Here is a 19,647-nt window from a genome sequence, read left to right on the forward strand (position 1 = left end):
TCCATTCATGTCAGGTGCTGTGTAGTAAATGGTAATCTTTACACTTTCATTGTAAAATAAGGCAGACAGAATGGGGATGGAGAACAAAACCTTTTATCGAGTTGATAAATGTTGCTATGGGGCGGCACGGTGGCGCAGTGGGTAGCGCTGCTGCCTCGCAGTTGGGAGACCTGGGGACCTGGGTTTGCTTCCTGGGTCCTCCCTGCGTGGAGTTTGCATGTTCTCCCCCATGTCTGCGTGGGTTTCCTCCCACAGTACAGAGACATGCAGGTTAGGTGCATTGGTCATTCTAACTTTGCCCTAGTGTTTGCTTGGTGTGTGGGTGTGTTTGTGTGTGTCCTGCAGTGGGTTGGCACCCAGCCTGGGATTGGTTCCTGCCTTGTGCCCCTGTGTTGGCTGGGATTGGCTCCAGCAGACCCCCGTGACCCTGTGTTCGGATACAGCGGGTTGGAAAATGAATGGATGGATGTTGCTATGAGTCTGTTTTGTCTTAATTTTAAAGTATAATAATATTATTATTACTTATTGTTTGGCTGATGCCTTTATCCAAGGTGACTTACCGCAGGTCCATCTCCTATTAAATGCATGTCTGATATTATTCTCAATTCACAGTAGACACCCATTTCATTTACACAAGGGCACAGAAAGAATGACCGCTCAACAAACAGAACACCATATTCTCACCAGCCGTGATGCAGCCATTTATACACACAAGGCAGCTATACAGATTTGTTACACACAGAAATAAAATGAAAAGTACACTAAAAAGGCACAAACTAATCAAAGATTAATAAACCTACATAAAAAACTGCATGTCAATTGGTTCCTTGACAAAGACCTTTTCTGCCCGTTTTTTTTTTTTTTTTTTTTGCTCTTTATTTCACGACAAAAACATTTTTAAATCTGCTACTGTTCTGAAATGATTTTGCAGCTAGTTCTGCACCACAGTAAAACAGATATCGAGAACAATAAACCACTCTGACTAAATATGTAGGCAAAACAGGACGCTACATCACCCGTGGTGCCTGGCACCATCTCAGGTTTGGTCCAGATTTCTTGGTTGCATCTGAATTTAATACCAGGGAAAAAGGGAGAGTGGCATCAATAGAAGATGATCTACTGTGTGCTTTGTCCCAACTTTTTTCCCATTTGAACAATCATATGAAAATGATCTATTTCCACAAATTAGAGGAATTAATTTAGTTAGTATTTTCTTATGTAAATGTATTTTCCAAAATATTTGTGTGCATTTATATGCTACATGTAATAATTTCTGTTTTTCTCATCCTGTATGCATTTATAAATTTAAAAATGTATAGTGAAGATACAGTATCTCTAGTGTCAATAATCTAATTATTTTAAAAAAATGCACAATTATATATATGTTAAAATAATTGTTTGTTTTATATTTCAGATGATTAGAGCAGCATTAAAAAATGAAATGACTGTAATGCTTAAGAGTTCTCCAGCAGACCTTGTTACTGAAACTGACCAGAAGGTGGAGTCAATGATCATCTCTTCTATTAAAGAGAAATTTCCTAGTCACAGGTGACTAAAGTTCAGTGTGCTATTAACAGAATGATATCATAAGAGAGGAACTTTAAGGAAAGATGCAATTAACTTTTTTTCATACACCGTTGTATATTTTTTGGGAATTATTTCTGCAGAGTTTTCAGCTTTTCTAAATTATCACCCAGATCTTTGGATCAATTATGGTTAGTCAAAGTCTTCCTCTTCTTCGTCTTTCGGCTGCTACCGTAAGAGTTCGCCACTGTGGATCATCTGTTGTTGTCTGCATATTGATTTGGCAAAATTTTTACACCAGATGCCCATCCTGACATAACCCTCCCCATTTATCCGGGCTTGGGGTCGGCACGAAGAAACACACTGGTTTGTGCGTCCCCTGTGGCCGAGTTAATCCTGGTTAGTCACAGTGTCTCTCCTAAGTGTTTGTGAATTCAGATAAAGGATTGTGCCCAACCAATTTAATTGTGTTTGTGTGTAATGTGTATAATTAGACAGTAGTGCAGTTGCTAGCATATCACTAAACCGGCACAACAAATCTGCACACACTGCTGGAGTAATTTCTTTTTCCCTGACCTTATTTTGTACTTTTATCCATTTTGCTAAATTTGTTTTATAATTTTGTTAGAAAGATTAACAAAATGTAAAGGTAATTGTTCTTAGTGGTGACAGCTTTATTAAACAAATGTCCTTATCTATGTATTTTAGTTTTATTGGGGAGGAGTCTGTTGCAGCTGGTGTCAAGAGCACATTCACAGATAACCCCACTTGGATAATCGATCCCATTGATGGAACTACAAACTTTGTGCACAGGTGAGTTTTTTATATATATATATATGTCAGGAGTGATTTGTGACAGACGGGTATAAGCAAGAGTGAAAGGGGAGGTCTACAGAGACCAGCTATGTTATATGGGTTGGAGACGGTGGCACTGACCAGAAAGCAGGAGACAGAGCTGGAGGTGGCAGAGTTAAAGATGCTAAGATTTGCATTGGGTGTGACGAGGATGGACAGGATTAGGAATGAGGATATTAGAGGGTTAGCTCAGGTTGGACGGTTGGGAGACAAAGTCAGAGAGGCGAGATTGCGTTGGTTTGGACATGTGCAGAGGAGAGATGCTGAGTATTTTGGGAGAAGGATGCTAAGGATAGAGCTGCCAGGGAAGAGGAGAAGAGGAAGGCCTAAGAGAAGATTTATGGATGTGGTGAGAGAGGACATGCAGGTGATGGGTGTGACAGAACAAGATGACAGAAAGATATGGAACAAGATGATCCGCTGTGGTAACCCCTAACAGGGGCAGCCGAAAGAAGAAGTGTGGCAGTGTAGCTAGTGGCATCATTTTTTAAGTAAATGGAAATGCTTCAAATGTGGGAAAATATTGGAAAGGTTTGAGTTGCAAGCATGTGACTAGATGTGTATTTGTTGATTTAAGCCTCGGTTTTATGTATAAAATCTCTTTAGCTTTTTTCACTTATGGCAGCACAGTGGTTCAGTAGTTAGCACTGTTGCATCATAAATCTCATGCCTGGTCACTACCTTTGTGAAGTTGATTTTTCCCCTAACACTTCCATATTTGGTTTAATTGCTCTCAAGATGTTCAGCCTGTTTATTTTTGGATGCTGCCTTACAACATTAGTTTTGGCCATCGTGACCCTAAGTTCTATTAAGAATGTATATATTTTTTGTTATCCTGCTAGTACATCCATATGATAATAACATGCTGTCACCCTCCTCATTTAGCAATGTGCCTCTGCCAAGTCGTCTTAATCCTTGCCTCACCTGAGTAAAACTGCCATATGTGTTTGTCCGTAAACAATCCCTGTACCACAAGTGAGTTACACTGCACGCTCTTTTACAACATATACCTGTCGTACATGGATCAGACACATTATGCTAGTCTGTCATCTGTTTACACTGTCTAATAATCAAGGCAGGGAGATTTTATCAGTACCAGCCAGACTGCTGTTTTAGGTCTCAACAAGTTGGGACATCTCATCTTCTTATTCTCCTATATTTATTCATGTTGTTTATTTATTTTTTTTAAAAGATATCACTAGATCAACTCTGATAGTATTGTCATAAATAACTTTACTTTCATCTGTGTGTTTTTTTTTTCCTTTAGAAAATCTATTTAGGCTTTGTGTCCAATTCAGGTGCCTTTTAGAGGGGGGAAGTGGGTAGAAATCAGCTGAAATTTTGTCAGGTGCAGCCGGGAGGAGGAGGAGGAGGATAAAAATATGGCGGGAGTGACCTGAAGCAGGATTGAAAAATCAGCACCGTGTAGATCTTTGGCTTGAGGTTCTGACGTAAACCCTTGTAAACATTAAAACGAGCCCACAAAGTTTTTACTCTCTCTCTGATTGGGGCCTGTAAATGGTGGTAATATAAATTGAAATAAGACTGTATGATGTGAATTCCCCTTGGGATTAATAAAGTGTGTGTCTGTCTGTCTATCTGTATCTGTCTATCTTTGCTTTTGAACCAGATAAAGGAACATTCTGTTTGGTACAAAGTGTCTCGGTGCCTCACCTGACTAAGATTGCAGTGAATATTGACAACTCAGTCATTGGTTAACTTGTTATACATTTCCAAATGTGATTAACTGTCATTCATGCTTCTTCCTTCTTTTGTAATTGCGCAAACAGTACATATTTTTTCATTGTAGATTTCCATTTGTGGCTGTGTCGATTGGCTTTGCTGTCAAGAAAGAGGTACCACAATACTATTAATAATCATAAATAATAATGATGAAGAGTAAAGTTCATTACAGCTGTTTCAGCTCTGCACAACTTTGTATTTTTAAAAATGCAATCAAGTTCATATTGTGAAAACATGACATACAGGTGCTAGTCATAAAATTAGAATATCATGACAAAGTTGATTTATTTCAGTAATTCCATTCAAAAAGTGAAACTTGTATATTAGATTCATTCATTACACACAGACTGATGTATTTCAAATGTTTATTTCTTTTAATGTTGATGATTATAACTGACAACTAATGGAAGTCCCAAATTCAGTATCTCGGAAAATTAGAATATTGTGAAAAGGTTCAATATTGAAGACACCTGGTGCCACACTTTAATCAGCTAATTAACTCAAAAGCCTTTAAATGGTCTCTCAGTCTAGTTCTGTAGGCTACACAATCACGGGGAAGACTGCTGACTTGACAGTTGTCCAAAAGACGACCATTGACACCTTGCACAAGGAGGGCAAGACACAAAAGGTCACTGCTAAAGAGGCTGGCTGTTCACAGAGCTCTGTGTCCAAGCACATTAATAGAGAGGTGAAGGGAAGGACAAGATGTGCTAGAAAAAAGTGTACAAGCAATAGGGATAATCGCACCCTGGAGAGGATTGGGAAACAAAACCCATTCAAAAATGTGGGGGAGATTCACAAGGAGTGGACTGCAGCTGGAGTCAGTGCTTCAAGAACCACCACACACAGACATATGCAAGACATGGGTGTCAGCTGTCGCATTCCTTGTGTCAAGCTACTCTTGAACAAGAGACAGCGTCAGAAGTGTCTCACCTTTGGACTGCTGCTGAGTGGTCCAAAGTTATGTTCTCTGATGAAAGTAAATTTTGCATTTCCTTTGGAAATCAAGGTCCCAGAGTCTGGAGGAAGAGAGGAGAGGCACAGAATCCCCATTGCGTGAGGTCCAGTGTAAAGTTTCCACAGTCAGTGATGGTTTGGGGTGCCATGTCATCTGCTGGTGTTGGTCCATTGTGTTTTCTGAGGTCCAAGGTCAACGCAGCCGTCTACCAGGAAGTTTTAGGGCACTTCATGCTTCCTGCTGCTGACGAACTTTATGGAGATGCAGATTTCATTTTCCAACAGGACCTGGCACCTGCACACAGTGCCAAAGCTACCAGTACCTGGTTGAAGGACCATGGTATCCCTATTCTTGATTGGCCAGCAAACTCGCCTGACCTTAACCCCATAGAAAATCTATGGGGTATTGTAAAGAGGAAGATGCAATACGCCAGACCCAACAATTCAGAAGAGCTGAAGGCCACTATCAGAGCAACATGGGCTCTCATAACACCTGAGCAGTGCCACAGACTGATCGACTCCATGCCACGCCGCATTGCTGCAGTAATCCAGGCCAAAGGAGCCCCAACTAAATATTGAGTGCTGTACATGCTCACACTTTTTATGTTCATACCTTTCAGTTGGCCAACATTTCTAAAAATCCTTTTTTTGCATTGGTCTTAACTGATATTCTAATTTTCCGAGATACTGAATTTGGGACTTTCATTAGTTGTCAGTTATAATCATCAACATTAAAAGAAATAAACATTTGAAATACATCAGTCAGTGTGTAATGAATGAATCTAATATACAAGTTTCACTTTTTGAATGGAATTACTGAAATAAATCAACTTTGTCACGATATTCTAATTTTATGACCAGCACCTGTATAGGGGAGCTACTTAGTGAATTGTAATTTTTGTTTGTTCTCATTGCAGCTGTGTCATGTGCTTTAGCGAAAAAAGAAAGGAATAAAAGAGCGAATATTCAGTTTAAATACAATTTTTAAACCTTCTCTTGAGTTGTTTTTTGTACATTACACTGATGCAGCCATTAGCTCAGCAACCTTTCTTATGGTGGTTGTTGCTGTTTATTAAACATTTAAGGGATGGAAAAGTATTTCATATGTTACAGTTATGGCTTTCAATATTTTTCATATTATACAATAGCTATTTGACAGATTAATAAATACATTTTCTGCATTTTTCTTAAGGCCAAACAAATTCTTAAAAACAATGTAGGTTGTCATTTCCCTAACAATATTGAGATAAAAGAGTCCATATCTTTACTTGTCAATCTTCTCATTCACTTTCTGAAGCTGCTTATGCTGATGGTTGCGTGCTGGAGGGCCAGAGTCTTTACTGGCAGCATTTGACACTCGTATACTCCAAACTAGTTTAGCATTACCAGTCAGCCTAACCTTCATATCCTTGGAATGTATGTGGAAATTTAGAACTTCTCAGCGAAAACCTAAACATGGCGGAGTCTGCATACTGCACACAGATGGTGCTCAGTCCAGGGAAACAACCTCAGATACGGTTAGGATTACCTGGAATCCTCATCCTATTCAGAAATGTTTAGGCCTAACATTTAATGGTCATGGCTTTGTGGAAAAGGATTTGAAATGTAAAGATAGCTACTTTATTAATCCCAAGGGGAAATTCCCATACTCCAGCATCAGCATACTGATAATAAACAATATTAAATTAAAGATTGATAACAATGCAGGTATAACAGACAATAATGTTAACATTTAACCCCCCGGTGGAATTGAAGAGTCCCATAGTGTGATGGATGAACTATCTCTTCAGTCTGTCAGTGGAGCAGGACGGTGACAGCAATCTGTCGCTGAAGCTGCTCCTCTGTCTGGAGATGATCCTGTTTAGTGGATGCAGTGGATTCTCCATAATTGACAGGAGTCTGCTCAGCGCCCGTCACTCTGCCACAGATGTCAAACTGTCCAGCTCCGTGCCTACAATACAGCCTGCCTTCCTCACCAGTTTGTCCAGGCGTGAGGCGTCTCTCTTCTTTATGATGCCTCCCCAGCACACCACCACATAGAAGAGGGCGCTCACCACAACCGTCTGATAGAACATCTGCAGCATCTTGTTACAGATGTTGAAGGACGCCAGCCTTCTAAGGAAGTATAGTCGGCTCTGTCAAAGCACAATGTTGCTAGTTTCATTCCTTTCCACTGATCACATTTGGCTGTGAGTAGATCAAGTAGCCTTATGTTACTCAAATTGCATTTAAAACAAATCAATAAGGAATCCTGGTTCAATTGGCAGGTACGGCACATTGATATAATGTTCATGCAGTCAGTGTCGTGTGTTAATCTTCTTCCAAATATGCTCTTGGTCCGTGTAAAATAAGTTGCTTTTATAGGAACCCACCATTAAACCCAGATGTGAAATCCACATTTTGTAAAAATGGTTTGCAGGAAGCTGGGTGGAATTTTGACACAAATGTGATTCCATTGCAACACACACATGCACTCCCAATTGTGAAGTTAGCATATCCAGTTAGCCTTATATGCATTCTAGCAGAATATAAATTGAAACAAGACTAACCAAAGGAAACCCCATATACAGGGAATTCAGAAAGTATTGAGACCCCTTCACTTTTTGCACACCTTGTCTTGTAGATTTAATTTTGAATGGATACTTGAGCCTTTTTTGCCCATTGATCTGCCCTCTACAACCTATAATGATAAGAGTGAAACCCTGTTTTCAGAAATGCTTGCAAATGTATTTAAAAAATCAAAAATTAAAATCTGTCATTAATAAAGTATGCAGACCCTTAATTCAGTACTTTGTAAAAGCTCGATAGGTTTAGAAATAGATTTACACCCTTGCTTTGTTCTGTGACTCGCCAGGAGGGCTACGGAGAGTTCTTTGGACTTCTTAACTTGGTTTATGTCCTGACTTGCAGTTTGAATTGTTGGACCTTGTATACTCGGGTGACATTGTGGCTTTCTAAATGATGTTCATTCAGTTCAGCTCTTTAGATGCCAATCGGTTTGTTACAGGTGCACTCCAATCAAGTTCACACATCTCAGTGAGAAATAAAGCAAACCGGAGACACCTGAGCACAATTTGGAGTGCCACAGCAGTGGATCTGAATCTGAATTGTTACTGTATGTAAAATGAGGTTTCAGTTTTTGATTTTTAAGAAGTTTGCAAACCTTTCTGAAAACATGATTCCACTTTGTCATTATGGGTTATTGAGTGTAGATAGATAGGCAAAAATGGGGATTTAACACATTTAAAATTAAATCTACAATACAATAAAATGTGCAAAAAGTGAATGTCCAGTTAGATGTGGAGAAAATGTGCAGTCTCCATAAAAATGATTGGTAACAGTAAGTGGCTGCGTGTTGGTCCCGTGTCACTAGAGCATGATGCAACAGTGATAACAGAACTTCATAACACTTGTGCAGAGTTCCTTTTCATCATCTTTGTACTTCGGCTCAGACATTCAACATCTTAACTCTTGATTATAAGTCAATTTCATCACTCCTGAGAAAACATAACCGTTCAAGGCACCAAGATGTACTCTACATTCAACAGAGGTACTGATGGAGAGTAGAAGAGGAAAGAAAGTCTACTCCAAAGATAAGAAAAAATGAATTCTGCTCATTAGTGAATTTACGCCAAGCACAAACTACTTCAATGGGCAGAGTAAATAAAAGTTCCATCCGTTATCCAACCCGCTATATCCTACCTACAGGGTCATGGGGGGTCTTCTGGATCCAATCCCAGCCAACACAGGGCGCAAGGCAGGAACAAACCCCAGGCAGGGTGCCAGCCCACCACAGGGCACACAAACACACACATTAGGGACGATTTAGGATCGCCAATGCACCTAACCTGCATGTCTTTGGACTGTGGGAGGAAACCCACGCAGACACTGGGAGAACATGCAAACTCCACGCAGGGAGGACCCGGGAAGCAAACCCAGGTCTCCTTACTGCGAGGCAGCAGTGCTACCACTGTGCCACCGTGCCACCCTAAATACATTTTTTCCATTGCAAGGTAAAAAGATACTACAAAGATTCATATAAACTACAAACATTTTCAACATTTATCAAAGACAAAGTGGTGTACCAGCTACCAAGAATGAAAATCTTACTTGCCGATTGGCAACATATTTACCGAGCCAAAATTTACAAACTGATCAGAGGAAAATCTCATCTCTGATCTAAAATATTCTAGAAGCCCATCTTTCTTTTTCTGTGAAATTCTTAACATTCTTTGCTTTTATTTTCCAGTTGGAATTTGGCATTGTTTATAGTTGTGTTGAAGATAAGATGTACACTGGGAGGAAGGGGAAAGGAGCCTTTTGTAATGGGCAACCCTTGAAGGTGTCGGAACAGCAAGGTAAACTACAACTGGAGACTTCTGTTAACTCCTTTTATTCATTTTTATTTTAAACTCTATATATGTATATAAGTATCAGTATTATGTATATGAAGTCCCATGAGCAGGGCAGTCTTCTATCTGGACTATGTGAATCTATTGAAGTTAATCTTCATTCAAGTTGTAGCAAAAAAGAACCTAAGAGAAGATTTGACAAAAGTAGGTTATTCATCCATCTATCCATTATCCAACCCGCTATATCCCAACCACAGGGCCACGGGGGTCTGCTGGAGCCAATCCCAGCCAACACAGGGCGCAAGGCAGGAAACAAACCCTGGGCAGGGTGCCAGCCCACCACATGTAGGTTATTCAGCTCAACCTAACTGTCTCTTCACAGAACTCTTTCAGTAAACCATCTACAGTAGTTTGAGATTTGAAAGTCAAAGTTTTAGTTTGTTACCCTGCTTGGTAACTTATTCTAATGTATTTATTGATTATTTGTGTGAAAGAGTACTTTGTGATGTAAAAACTACCTTTAACCTAGTGCTGGGAGGTATACCGGTTCATACCGAAAACCGTTTTTATTTTTGTTACGATATGGATTTTTCTTATACCGCAACACTGGTTTAAATAAATAACGTTCGGAACGTGACATAGTGGGAAACTGTTTGAGGGGGAACCTTTTTCACTGCTGCACCGCTAAACACGCATGCAAAGGAGTACATGCATTAGTGGAGGTATTGAGTGGTGAAAATGGACAGACAACATTCTGAAACTGAAGCTGTGTCAGACGATAAAGTTGAACATGATGACACAGAAGAACTTTTGCCGAAAAAAGGAGCCATGTCTGTTGTCTGGCGATACTTTGGTTTTAAAATGGTCGGATATGGACTAAACAATTATTTACTGCAAATGCTGTCGAGCTAAAGTTGTCAACACAAGCAATTTGCTGCACCACCTTAGCCGCAAACATGCTTTGGAGTACCATGAATGTATGGAACTAAGATTGGCAACCTGCACGTCCTCAGGTAAAACTGAAAAAGCGAGAGGACACTCGAGTCAGACGTCACTTGTAGACACGTTTGCTAGAGGTACAGCCTACGACAAAACCAGCAAGCGGTGGATCAAGATAACCAACGCCATTATAATCCATGTAGCTAACGGTTCAGTGGACAGATATTGTTAATATTAACAGAAAGTGTAGTTGGTTTACGGCAAATATTTACTATTTATTCCTTTTCTAAGACATGTTCGGTGCAATGCAACTTTTGACAAGCACCCCTGGATATTTTACTAAGTCTAAATGCCTGTTTGGATGGTTGAAAATATGTTGTCCAAATTATAGTTTAAGTTGTTTGCAAAATGTGTTCAATAAAAAAAAAGTTCTATATTTTGACTACAACTGTCATGCAATGTGATTGCTTCTCTTCATTAGTGCCACCCCCTTGAAAACTATCACTTTATGGGGCCACGCAAGCCTGGATTAATACTTGTGTGCACAGTAAAATGTTTTTTTGTGCAATTTTACAATTCTCATGACAGTGGAACAGGTTATTCTTAGCCAGACTACTGCAGTAATTGCAGTGGAAAATGTGGTAAACATCCACTCATTCATGGGGAAAAAAATTGAATACCGTGAAACCGGTATACAGTAATCCCTCCTCGATCGCGGGGGTTGCGTTCCAGAACCCCCCACGAAAAGTGAAAATCCACGAAGTAAAAACCATATGGTCATATAGTTATCTATAATAATAAAAGGCAAAGCCCTCACTGACTGACTGACTGACTCACTGACTCACTCATCACTAATTCTCCAACTTCCCGTGTAGGTGGAAGGCTGAAATTTGGCAGGCTCATTCCTTACAGCTTACTTACAAAAGTTAGGCAGGTTTCATTTCGAAATTCAAAGCGTAATGGTCATAACTGGAACATATTTTTTGTCCATACACTGTAATGGAGGAGGCGGAGTCACGTATCGCGTCATCACGCCTCCTACCTAATCACGTGAACTAAAAACAAGGAAGAGATTTACAGCACGAGTCACACGCGGGAACGAAGGTAAATGACGTTAATTTTTGACTGTCTTTTAATACTGTGTAAGCATACATATTAACACATGTGCAATTAAACGTGTGCATTTACGGGGTGATTTCTCAGGCTTAAAAGCTCACCTTTTATCAAACGCGGGAACAAAGGTAACTGACGTTGTTCACTGTCTTTTAATACTGTGTAAACCATACATATTAACACATGTGCAATTAAACGTGTGCATTTACGGGGTGATTTCTCAGACTTAAAAGCTCGCCTTTTACTAAAAAGGTAAATGCAAAACTATTTTCAATCAGTTTATTGAAACGCTCCCGTTAAGGTTTGCAATAACATATTCGCGAGATAAAAGAACGAAGTAGGGGGAAATGGAGGAAAAGCCGCGAACAGCTAAGAGCAAAAAATTAATTAAACAATTGAGAACGGAGCGAGTTAAGCATACAAGCATGTTCATAAGGGAAACAAAGCACGGTGTAAAACGTAAGTTTAAATTAAGTTTATAGAAACGCTCCCGCTGCGGATTGCAATAACATATTCGCGAGATAAAAGTTTAATGAGAACACACGAGGTATAAACGAACCACACGCCGTGGCGCAACGTTAGGGGCAACAGTTTCAACCATTCTATGATCTGCTTCTCGCAACTGAAAGACGGCACATGGCGGATGTTAGCCGACTTGCTGACCGCAACGTTAGGGGCTTCAACTATGGCGCTGACGCCACATCTCAGTGCCAACACTTTGCAGACTGTACTTAAAAGACACGCCCTCCTCACTGGACAGTTAAAAACACCAATCAAACTAACGATGACATCAAGTATTACCCAATCAAAAGTAGGAAAGGAGGCATCTTCATAAAATGCGTGTGGGATGATTTGCATGAGACGCTGCTTTAAAAAAAAAAATGATAAAAAAAAATACGGGATAAATCCCGTCAAGTATTGATTCAAAACGGGACGCGCAATTTCATTCTCAAACGCGACACGATTCCGTATTTTAAAAGACGGGTGGCAACCCTACAGTGCCAGGTAACCACCCATACAATCAGATTGTGATTCAGACTAGGAATGCAATGAATGTAATTACCCCGATCTACATACAAGGCGAAAGTCTTGCAACATTCAAAGATGATGGTTTGGGATAATTAGTATTTATTAAGTACACCATGGAACATAAAAGAGCTTATGAAGCCTTGAACCGAAAAAAGCAAGATCTCAGAGATCGTAAAAAAAAAAAAACGAGGTAATGTCGTTTTACTCGCTGTAGATTTTAGTCAAACATTACCAGTTATTCCACGAGGTAGACCAGCAGATGAACTCAACGCGTGTTTAAAATCCATGCTTCTCCCACGGTCGGTTATATGTCGCGTGTTCTCGGGTAGGTACACCAAAAAATGTATACATTTAAGCATGTAATGGGCAAACAAAAAATTAGGTATACCCGAAGGCACTGCAGTAGTACTCAATGTAACTTTACTTCTTAAATGTTAATGTTTTACTGTTTAATAATTTATACGCTTCTTATATATTGTTCAAATTCTTTTATCAAAATACCAGTGACAGCGCAATGCACGATAACATGGAGTGAATACACCATACGCATCTGCCCACGGCCGCCCTGGTGTGCGCAGATAGGAGTTGATTCTAAAATAAAATAAACATAAAAAGAGTAATACAATCATCACCCATAAAGCGGATAGCAGACGTGACGTATTGTATGTGTACCACATTTCAAGTCAATAGGTGAAACGGTTTCCAAGCTACAGGTGATTTTAAATCCTGGACAGACCAACGAAAAGCCACGGTAGCAAATTATAGAAGAAGATTTTACTGTTTAATAATTTATATTTATATGAAATGTGCTTCTTATATATTACTTCATATTCTCATATGATAATGATGTTAATGTTGTTTATATTGATTTCTATGTTATTGTAAGTGCATCTATGTGTGTATATGTATGCATGTATGTATGTATGTATGTATGTATGTGTATATATATATATATATATAAAAAATATATGTGTATATGTATATATAATATATCTGTATATGTGTGTATATGTGTAAATATATGTGTATATGTATATATATATGACAGCAACACTCATAACAATGACAACACAATTACATTGACAATCATGTTACGTTATTTTTAAAATGTTTCCTTTACTTTTTCATAACCTCTTTAACACACTACTTCTCCGCTGCGAAGCGCGGGTATTTTGCTAGTTTTTATATATTTTAAGCCCTTATGAACTCTCCCACACTATTATAAACATTTCCTGCACAATTATACAGCATAAACCCTTTGGATTCTCTTAGATATTAGGTAAGATTCGTTGAAATTATGTACGTATGTAAACACACTGTTTACATACAGTAAAACGTAAATATTATTTTAGAGATATCGAGCGTCTCCGATATCACATATGTTACAGCCATTACGACAGACAGGCCACCAGCAATAAATACGTACAATGCAAGAAAAATTGTATACAGTAAAATGTGTGTACAGTGACACTAAACTATGTACATGTAATAAGTACTGTATGTAGATAATTAATTATGGTTACTCACCAACAATGACACGACGACTTGTCCGATAACGATGAGTTTAATTTTACTGCACAACAAATGAGAGCGTTACAGCTCTTCTAAAGGAGCCTCTTGTTCTTCTTCTTCCGGCAGTCTTCAATCCAAATCCCTAAAGCAGATTCCATCCAGACTACTGCCTTATTACATCCACTTACGAGTCGTTTTGCACCCTGGTTAAAGAAGACTGCGGCCGTAGATCTTGTATGCTTTTCCTCCTTTTTAGATAAAAAGAATTGTGGACTCAATTGATGCCGTAATGGCGTCCTGCAGCGGTGTAGCCGTTCCCTGCCTTCAACATATCCAAAACTTTTTTTCGGCAATCGTTAGCATCTTCCATTTGCGCTTGGGTACGGCCCCTGAAGCAGTAGCAGGAGCAGATCGTTTTGTAGCCATAACAAAGGACTTGACTATGCACAAAGATAAACAAAAAAGAGCACAAAAGTCAACTCTTTACACAGCGAAACATGTTGATGCTGAATGAGCGAGACGAGACTTCCTGGTTAACGCAGCGGAATCGAATTCAGCGTCGCTGAGCCAGTCAGCACACAGGAACTTAACTGCGTGCTCTGATTGGGTAGCTTCTCAGCCATCCCCCAATAGCGTCCCTTGTTTGAAATCAACTGGGCAAACCAACTGAGGAAGCATGTACCAGAAATTAAAAGACCTATTGTCCACAGAAACCCGCGAAGCAGCGAAAAATCTGCGTTATATATTTAGATATGCTTACATATAAAATCCGCAATAGAGTGAAGCTGCGAAAGTCGAAGCGCGATATAGAGAGGGATTACTGTAATTTTGAAAAATACCGTGATGTAGAATTTTGGTCATACTTCCCAGCACTACTTTAACCATCTTGTGTCTCTGGTTTCTTGAAGATTTTCAAGTAACGGTACGCTAATTCTCTTTATAATTGTGTGTAAAAGTTAAAGATTAATCTTGTAATAGACCCAGGTAATTTCAATGGATTCACCTAACCAACATTTTTGATTACAGTTTATTTATAGGGATCCAGAACTCCACTCTTAACTCTGCAAACAATAACATCAAGGCTCAAAAAAGAATAGAAACGCCAATAACAAAAAAAGCTTTGATGCAAATAAACTAACTTGTACCTCCATATCTCAGTGAATGTCTTCATCCCAGGCTGCAGAATTATTTCAGATTCATTGCATTACTTGTGCTGCGTCACCTAGGATTTATCAGATGTATCTTGGTTAGGTGCCATGTCCAGATGAACAGTTCAAGAGGAAATAAATAAACACTTTAATCCTGCAGGCAAATTCACGTTGTTATTACTAAGCTCCTCACTCAGACGCATGACACTACAAGTTAAAGACAATGCAACTCAATGCATGGATGACATTATTATTTTTTTAATGATAAGACTTGTTTTCCTTCCTTATTAAGTTAAACCATGAGGGACTGTTTTTTAATAAGTATGATTTCTTCAGTTCTGCTCTAAAACTTATGCCCTTATTGTCTAACCTATTAATTCTTGATTATTATTCTCTTGATGATGTAAAATAAACAGTATTGCTAACGGTTCATTCTTGAGTTTTCATAGTATGGTTCTGGACTCAAAGGGATATCTTGACATTATTATAAATCTATCAAATGTTGAACAAGTTACTCATTTTGGACGCCATTTTTCTATGTTAGCCTAATCTCTGGTTATATTTGTTTGTTTTTCTAGATATAACTAAATCCCTTATACTCACTGAATTGGGTTCTAGTCGAACTCCAGAAGTAATGAAAACAATACTGTCCAATATGGACCGGCTGCTGAGCATTCCAGTTCATGGGTAAGTAGTTTGGTTCAGAGGAAACCTGTTAAACGTCTGATAAAATGGCTCTGAGGCTAAGGATCTGTGCTGGTATCCAGAAGGTTGCCGGTTCAAATCCCCGTCACTGTCAAAAGAGATCCTACTCTGCTGGACCTTTGAGCAAGACCCTTTACCTGTAATTGCTCCAGGGGTGCGGTACAATGGCTGACCCTGCGCTCTGACCCCAAGGGGTATGTGAAAATTAACAAATTCCTAATACAAGAAATTGTATAAGGTGAAATAAAGATAAAAAAAAAATATATATATATATATATATATATATATATCTGAAAATCTGACTGGCGTGAGTTTAGCAAAATGCAATACAATGTAATAAGGTGATGAGAATTGTATGAATATATTTTGGCTAATGAGTGGTCTTTTTTGCATTGCCTTTGATACTCCCTAAGAATGTTAAAGGCTAATCCGTTTTTTGTAGATTCAGAATTTAAACTTGATTATTATATTGATCATACTAGGACTGCAATAACAAATTGATATTGATATATAAAAAATGAGTTTGGTAGTCACGTCACACATAGACTTACACTTTGAGTGAGGGAAACACATTGGTAAGCAGGAGAGGTTCAGGGTCATGTATGACTCGGTCTGTCACAAGTATAGGAAAGTATTTTATGTAGACATCTCTGAAGATTTTTTTTATAAGAAAATGTGCTGAGGTAAACTTGGGTGGGACGATAATATAACACCTGAAGAGAAACCCACAACATTGGTGAATTTATAGTGTTAAAAATTATAGTACATCCCCAGCTCCAAAAAAAGTTGGGGCAGTGTGGAAAATGCTAATAAAAAAACACATTTTTAAATTTACTTGTCCATCCATTCATCCATATCCAACCCGCTATATCCTAACACAGGGTCATGGGGGGGTCTGCTGGTGCCAATCCCAGCCAACACAGGGCAACGTATAAAGAAAAGTTATTTCATGTTTTACCTAATCAGCTACATTTGTTTTTTTTTTCTTTTGAAGATCTCTGTTAACTCTGAAATCAATGTCTGCAACACGTTTAAAAAAAAAAAAAAAAAATACGGACAGAGCAGTTTAGGACTAATAATAATGTGACAACTTAGAATAACAAGGTGGTGCAAAACAGGTGGGACAGTTTGTGTTGTAGCTCATAAGGAGTCTCTAATGGCTTCAGGAGCAAGGATAGGACTGGGCTCACCAGTTTGTAAAGTAAAAAGAAAAAACCCAATACATCAGTGAATAACTCGGCACTTTAAGAACAACAAATTAGCAGAGTTTTGGCCATTTCACCCTCTACAGTGCACGATATTATTAAGATTCAAGGAATTAGATCAAATCTCGGTGCGTAAAGAGCCAAGTTGAAAACTACTTCTAAATGAACTTGATCTCCGATCCCTTGGACGTCACCATCTTAAAAACTGTCATACATCTGTAATGGACATCTTGAGACGGGCTCCTGGAATCATCATCATCTTCTTTCGGCTGCTCCTGTTCGGGGTTGCCACAGCCAATCATCTTCTTCCATCTCTTCCTGTCCTCGTCATACAATATAATACAATTTATTTTTGTATAGCCCAAAATTACACAAGGATTGTGTGACAGGCCCTGCCTCTTGACTCTCTAAGAAGACAAGGAAAAACTCCCCAAAAAGACCCTTGTAGGTAAAAAATGGAAGAAACCTTAGGAAAGGCAGTTCAAAAAGAGACCCCTTTCCAGGTAGGTTGGGCGTGCAGTGGGTGTCAAAAAAGAAGGGGGTTAATACAATAATTCATCTTGCTCTGTCACACCCATCACCTGCATGTCCTTTCTCACCACATCCATAAATCTTCTCTTAGGCCTTCCTCTTCTCCTCTTGCCTGGCAGCTCTATCCTTAGCACCCTTCTCTCATTATACCCCTCATCCAAACCAACGCAATCTCGCCTCTCTGACTTTGTCTCCCAACCGTCCAACTCACATGGGTTCCTGGAATACTTTGGTAAATGTTTTTGGTCACTACTAGGGCTGGGCAATATGGCCTAAATAGAACATTTATGATTTTTATCAACCTACATACGATTTATGATTGAGTCCAATTTTGAGTTTCTTTTTCTTTCTTCTTCATAAAAAGCAAATACATTATTCAGATACCTTTTATTTTAACAATAAACACACTGAAGAACAGCACACACATTTTTTGAAGTTGTCTTTAGAACTGGAATTGTTTCTGGGTGCTTTTTAGTGGCTACTTGCGATTCTTAATAGTTTGCAAACAATTAATCTCTCATTAAGGAACAATGAAGTGCAAATCCAAGTAAACAAATTTGGGAATAAATAAATGTAGTACTAGGGTGTTGTACCGTGAGCCATTATGAATGTAGAGAAAAGCCAAGCAAAATGACCCCTTTTATTGGCTAACTTAAAAGATTACAATATGCAAGCTCTTGAGGCAACGCAGACCCCTTCTTCAGGCAAAGATGTAATCATCTTGCTTAAATCTTGCTTACATGTCGCCAGAAGAAGGGTCCTGAGTTGCCTCGAAAGCTTGCATATTGTAATCTTTTTAGTGAGCCAATAAAAGGAATACAGTAATCCCTTGCTATATCATGCTTCGACTTTCGCAGCTTCAGTCCATCGCGGTTTTTAAATGTAAGCATATTTAAATATATATCACAGATTTTTTGCTGGTTTGCGGATTTCTGTGAACAATGGGTCTTTTAATTTCTGGTACATGCTTCCTCAGTTGGTTTGCCCAGTTGATTTCATACAAGGGACGCTATTGGCAGATGGTTGAGAAGCTACCCAACCAGAGCGCGTATTACGTATTAAATAAAACTCCTCAATGATATACGATATGCTTCCCACACGGTGCTTCGCATACATGAAAGACCGAACAGCACGTATTGATTTTTGATTGTTTGGTTTTCTCTGTCTCTCTCACTCTCTCTGCCATTCTCTGCTCCTGACGGAGGGGGTGTGAGCAGGGGGGCTGTTTGCACCCCTAGACGATACGGACACTCGTCTAAAAATGCTGAAAGATTATCTTCACATTGCTCCCTTCCTTGCAGCTACTTTGTCATGCTTCCTGCACAGTGCTTCGCATACTTAAAAGCTCAAATGGCACGTATTGATTTTTGATTGTTTGGTTTTCTCTGTCTCTCTCACTCTCTCTGACATTCTCTGCGCCTGACGGAGGGGGAGTGAGCAGAGGGGCTGTTCGCACACTGGCCTGGAGGATAAGGATGCTCCTCTAAAAAATGCTGAAAGACTACCTTTACATTTCTCCCTATTGATTTTTGATTGTTTGCTTTTCTCTCTCTCTGACATTCTCTGCTCCTGACGCGCACTCCTTTGAACTTGAAGATATGTTTGCATTCTTTTACTTGTGAGATGGAACTGTCATTTCTGTCTTGTCATGGAGCACAGTTTAAACTTTTGACTACAGGGTGTTATTTCATGTCTAGAGGGCTCTAATAATGTTAAATGTATTTAGAAGGTCGTAAACAGGTTTTCTATACTCTAACTGTGAAAATATTCGATTTATAAATAAAGAATCCTACTACGCGGAAATTCATTTATCGCAGTACAGTCTGGAACGGATTAACCGTGATAAACGAGGGTTTACTGTAAGTAAATAAAATGTCTTGTATACCTGGTCTTCTTTTCAAACAACACATATTTGCAATTTGCAAACAAATAATAAAACAGGAGGTGCTTTTCATGTCCTTAGTAGTGGTTGCAAGAACACAAGCCTGGCTACTGCCTTTTGCTTAAGGCAAGCCCTATGCCATGTTACAATGC

General features: G+C 39.1%; 1 protein-coding gene across 1 annotated transcript in view; it reads left to right on the top strand.

The window, feature by feature from the left end:
• The window catches only part of impa1 (inositol monophosphatase 1), a 48,702-nt gene that overhangs the window by 12,159 nt on the left and 16,896 nt on the right, over positions 1-19,647 (top strand). The window contains exons 3-7 of the mRNA XM_028803395.2: positions 1,415-1,548; positions 2,233-2,337; positions 4,190-4,235; positions 9,329-9,437; positions 15,751-15,859. Coding sequence (XP_028659228.1) covers positions 1,415-1,548; positions 2,233-2,337; positions 4,190-4,235; positions 9,329-9,437; positions 15,751-15,859 — 503 coding nt within the window. The remainder of the gene's footprint in view (positions 1-1,414; positions 1,549-2,232; positions 2,338-4,189; positions 4,236-9,328; positions 9,438-15,750; positions 15,860-19,647) is intronic.

Source organism: Erpetoichthys calabaricus, chromosome 6 (genome assembly GCF_900747795.2).
Source record: "Erpetoichthys calabaricus chromosome 6, fErpCal1.3, whole genome shotgun sequence".
NCBI classification, from domain to species: Eukaryota; Metazoa; Chordata; class Cladistia; order Polypteriformes; family Polypteridae; genus Erpetoichthys; species Erpetoichthys calabaricus.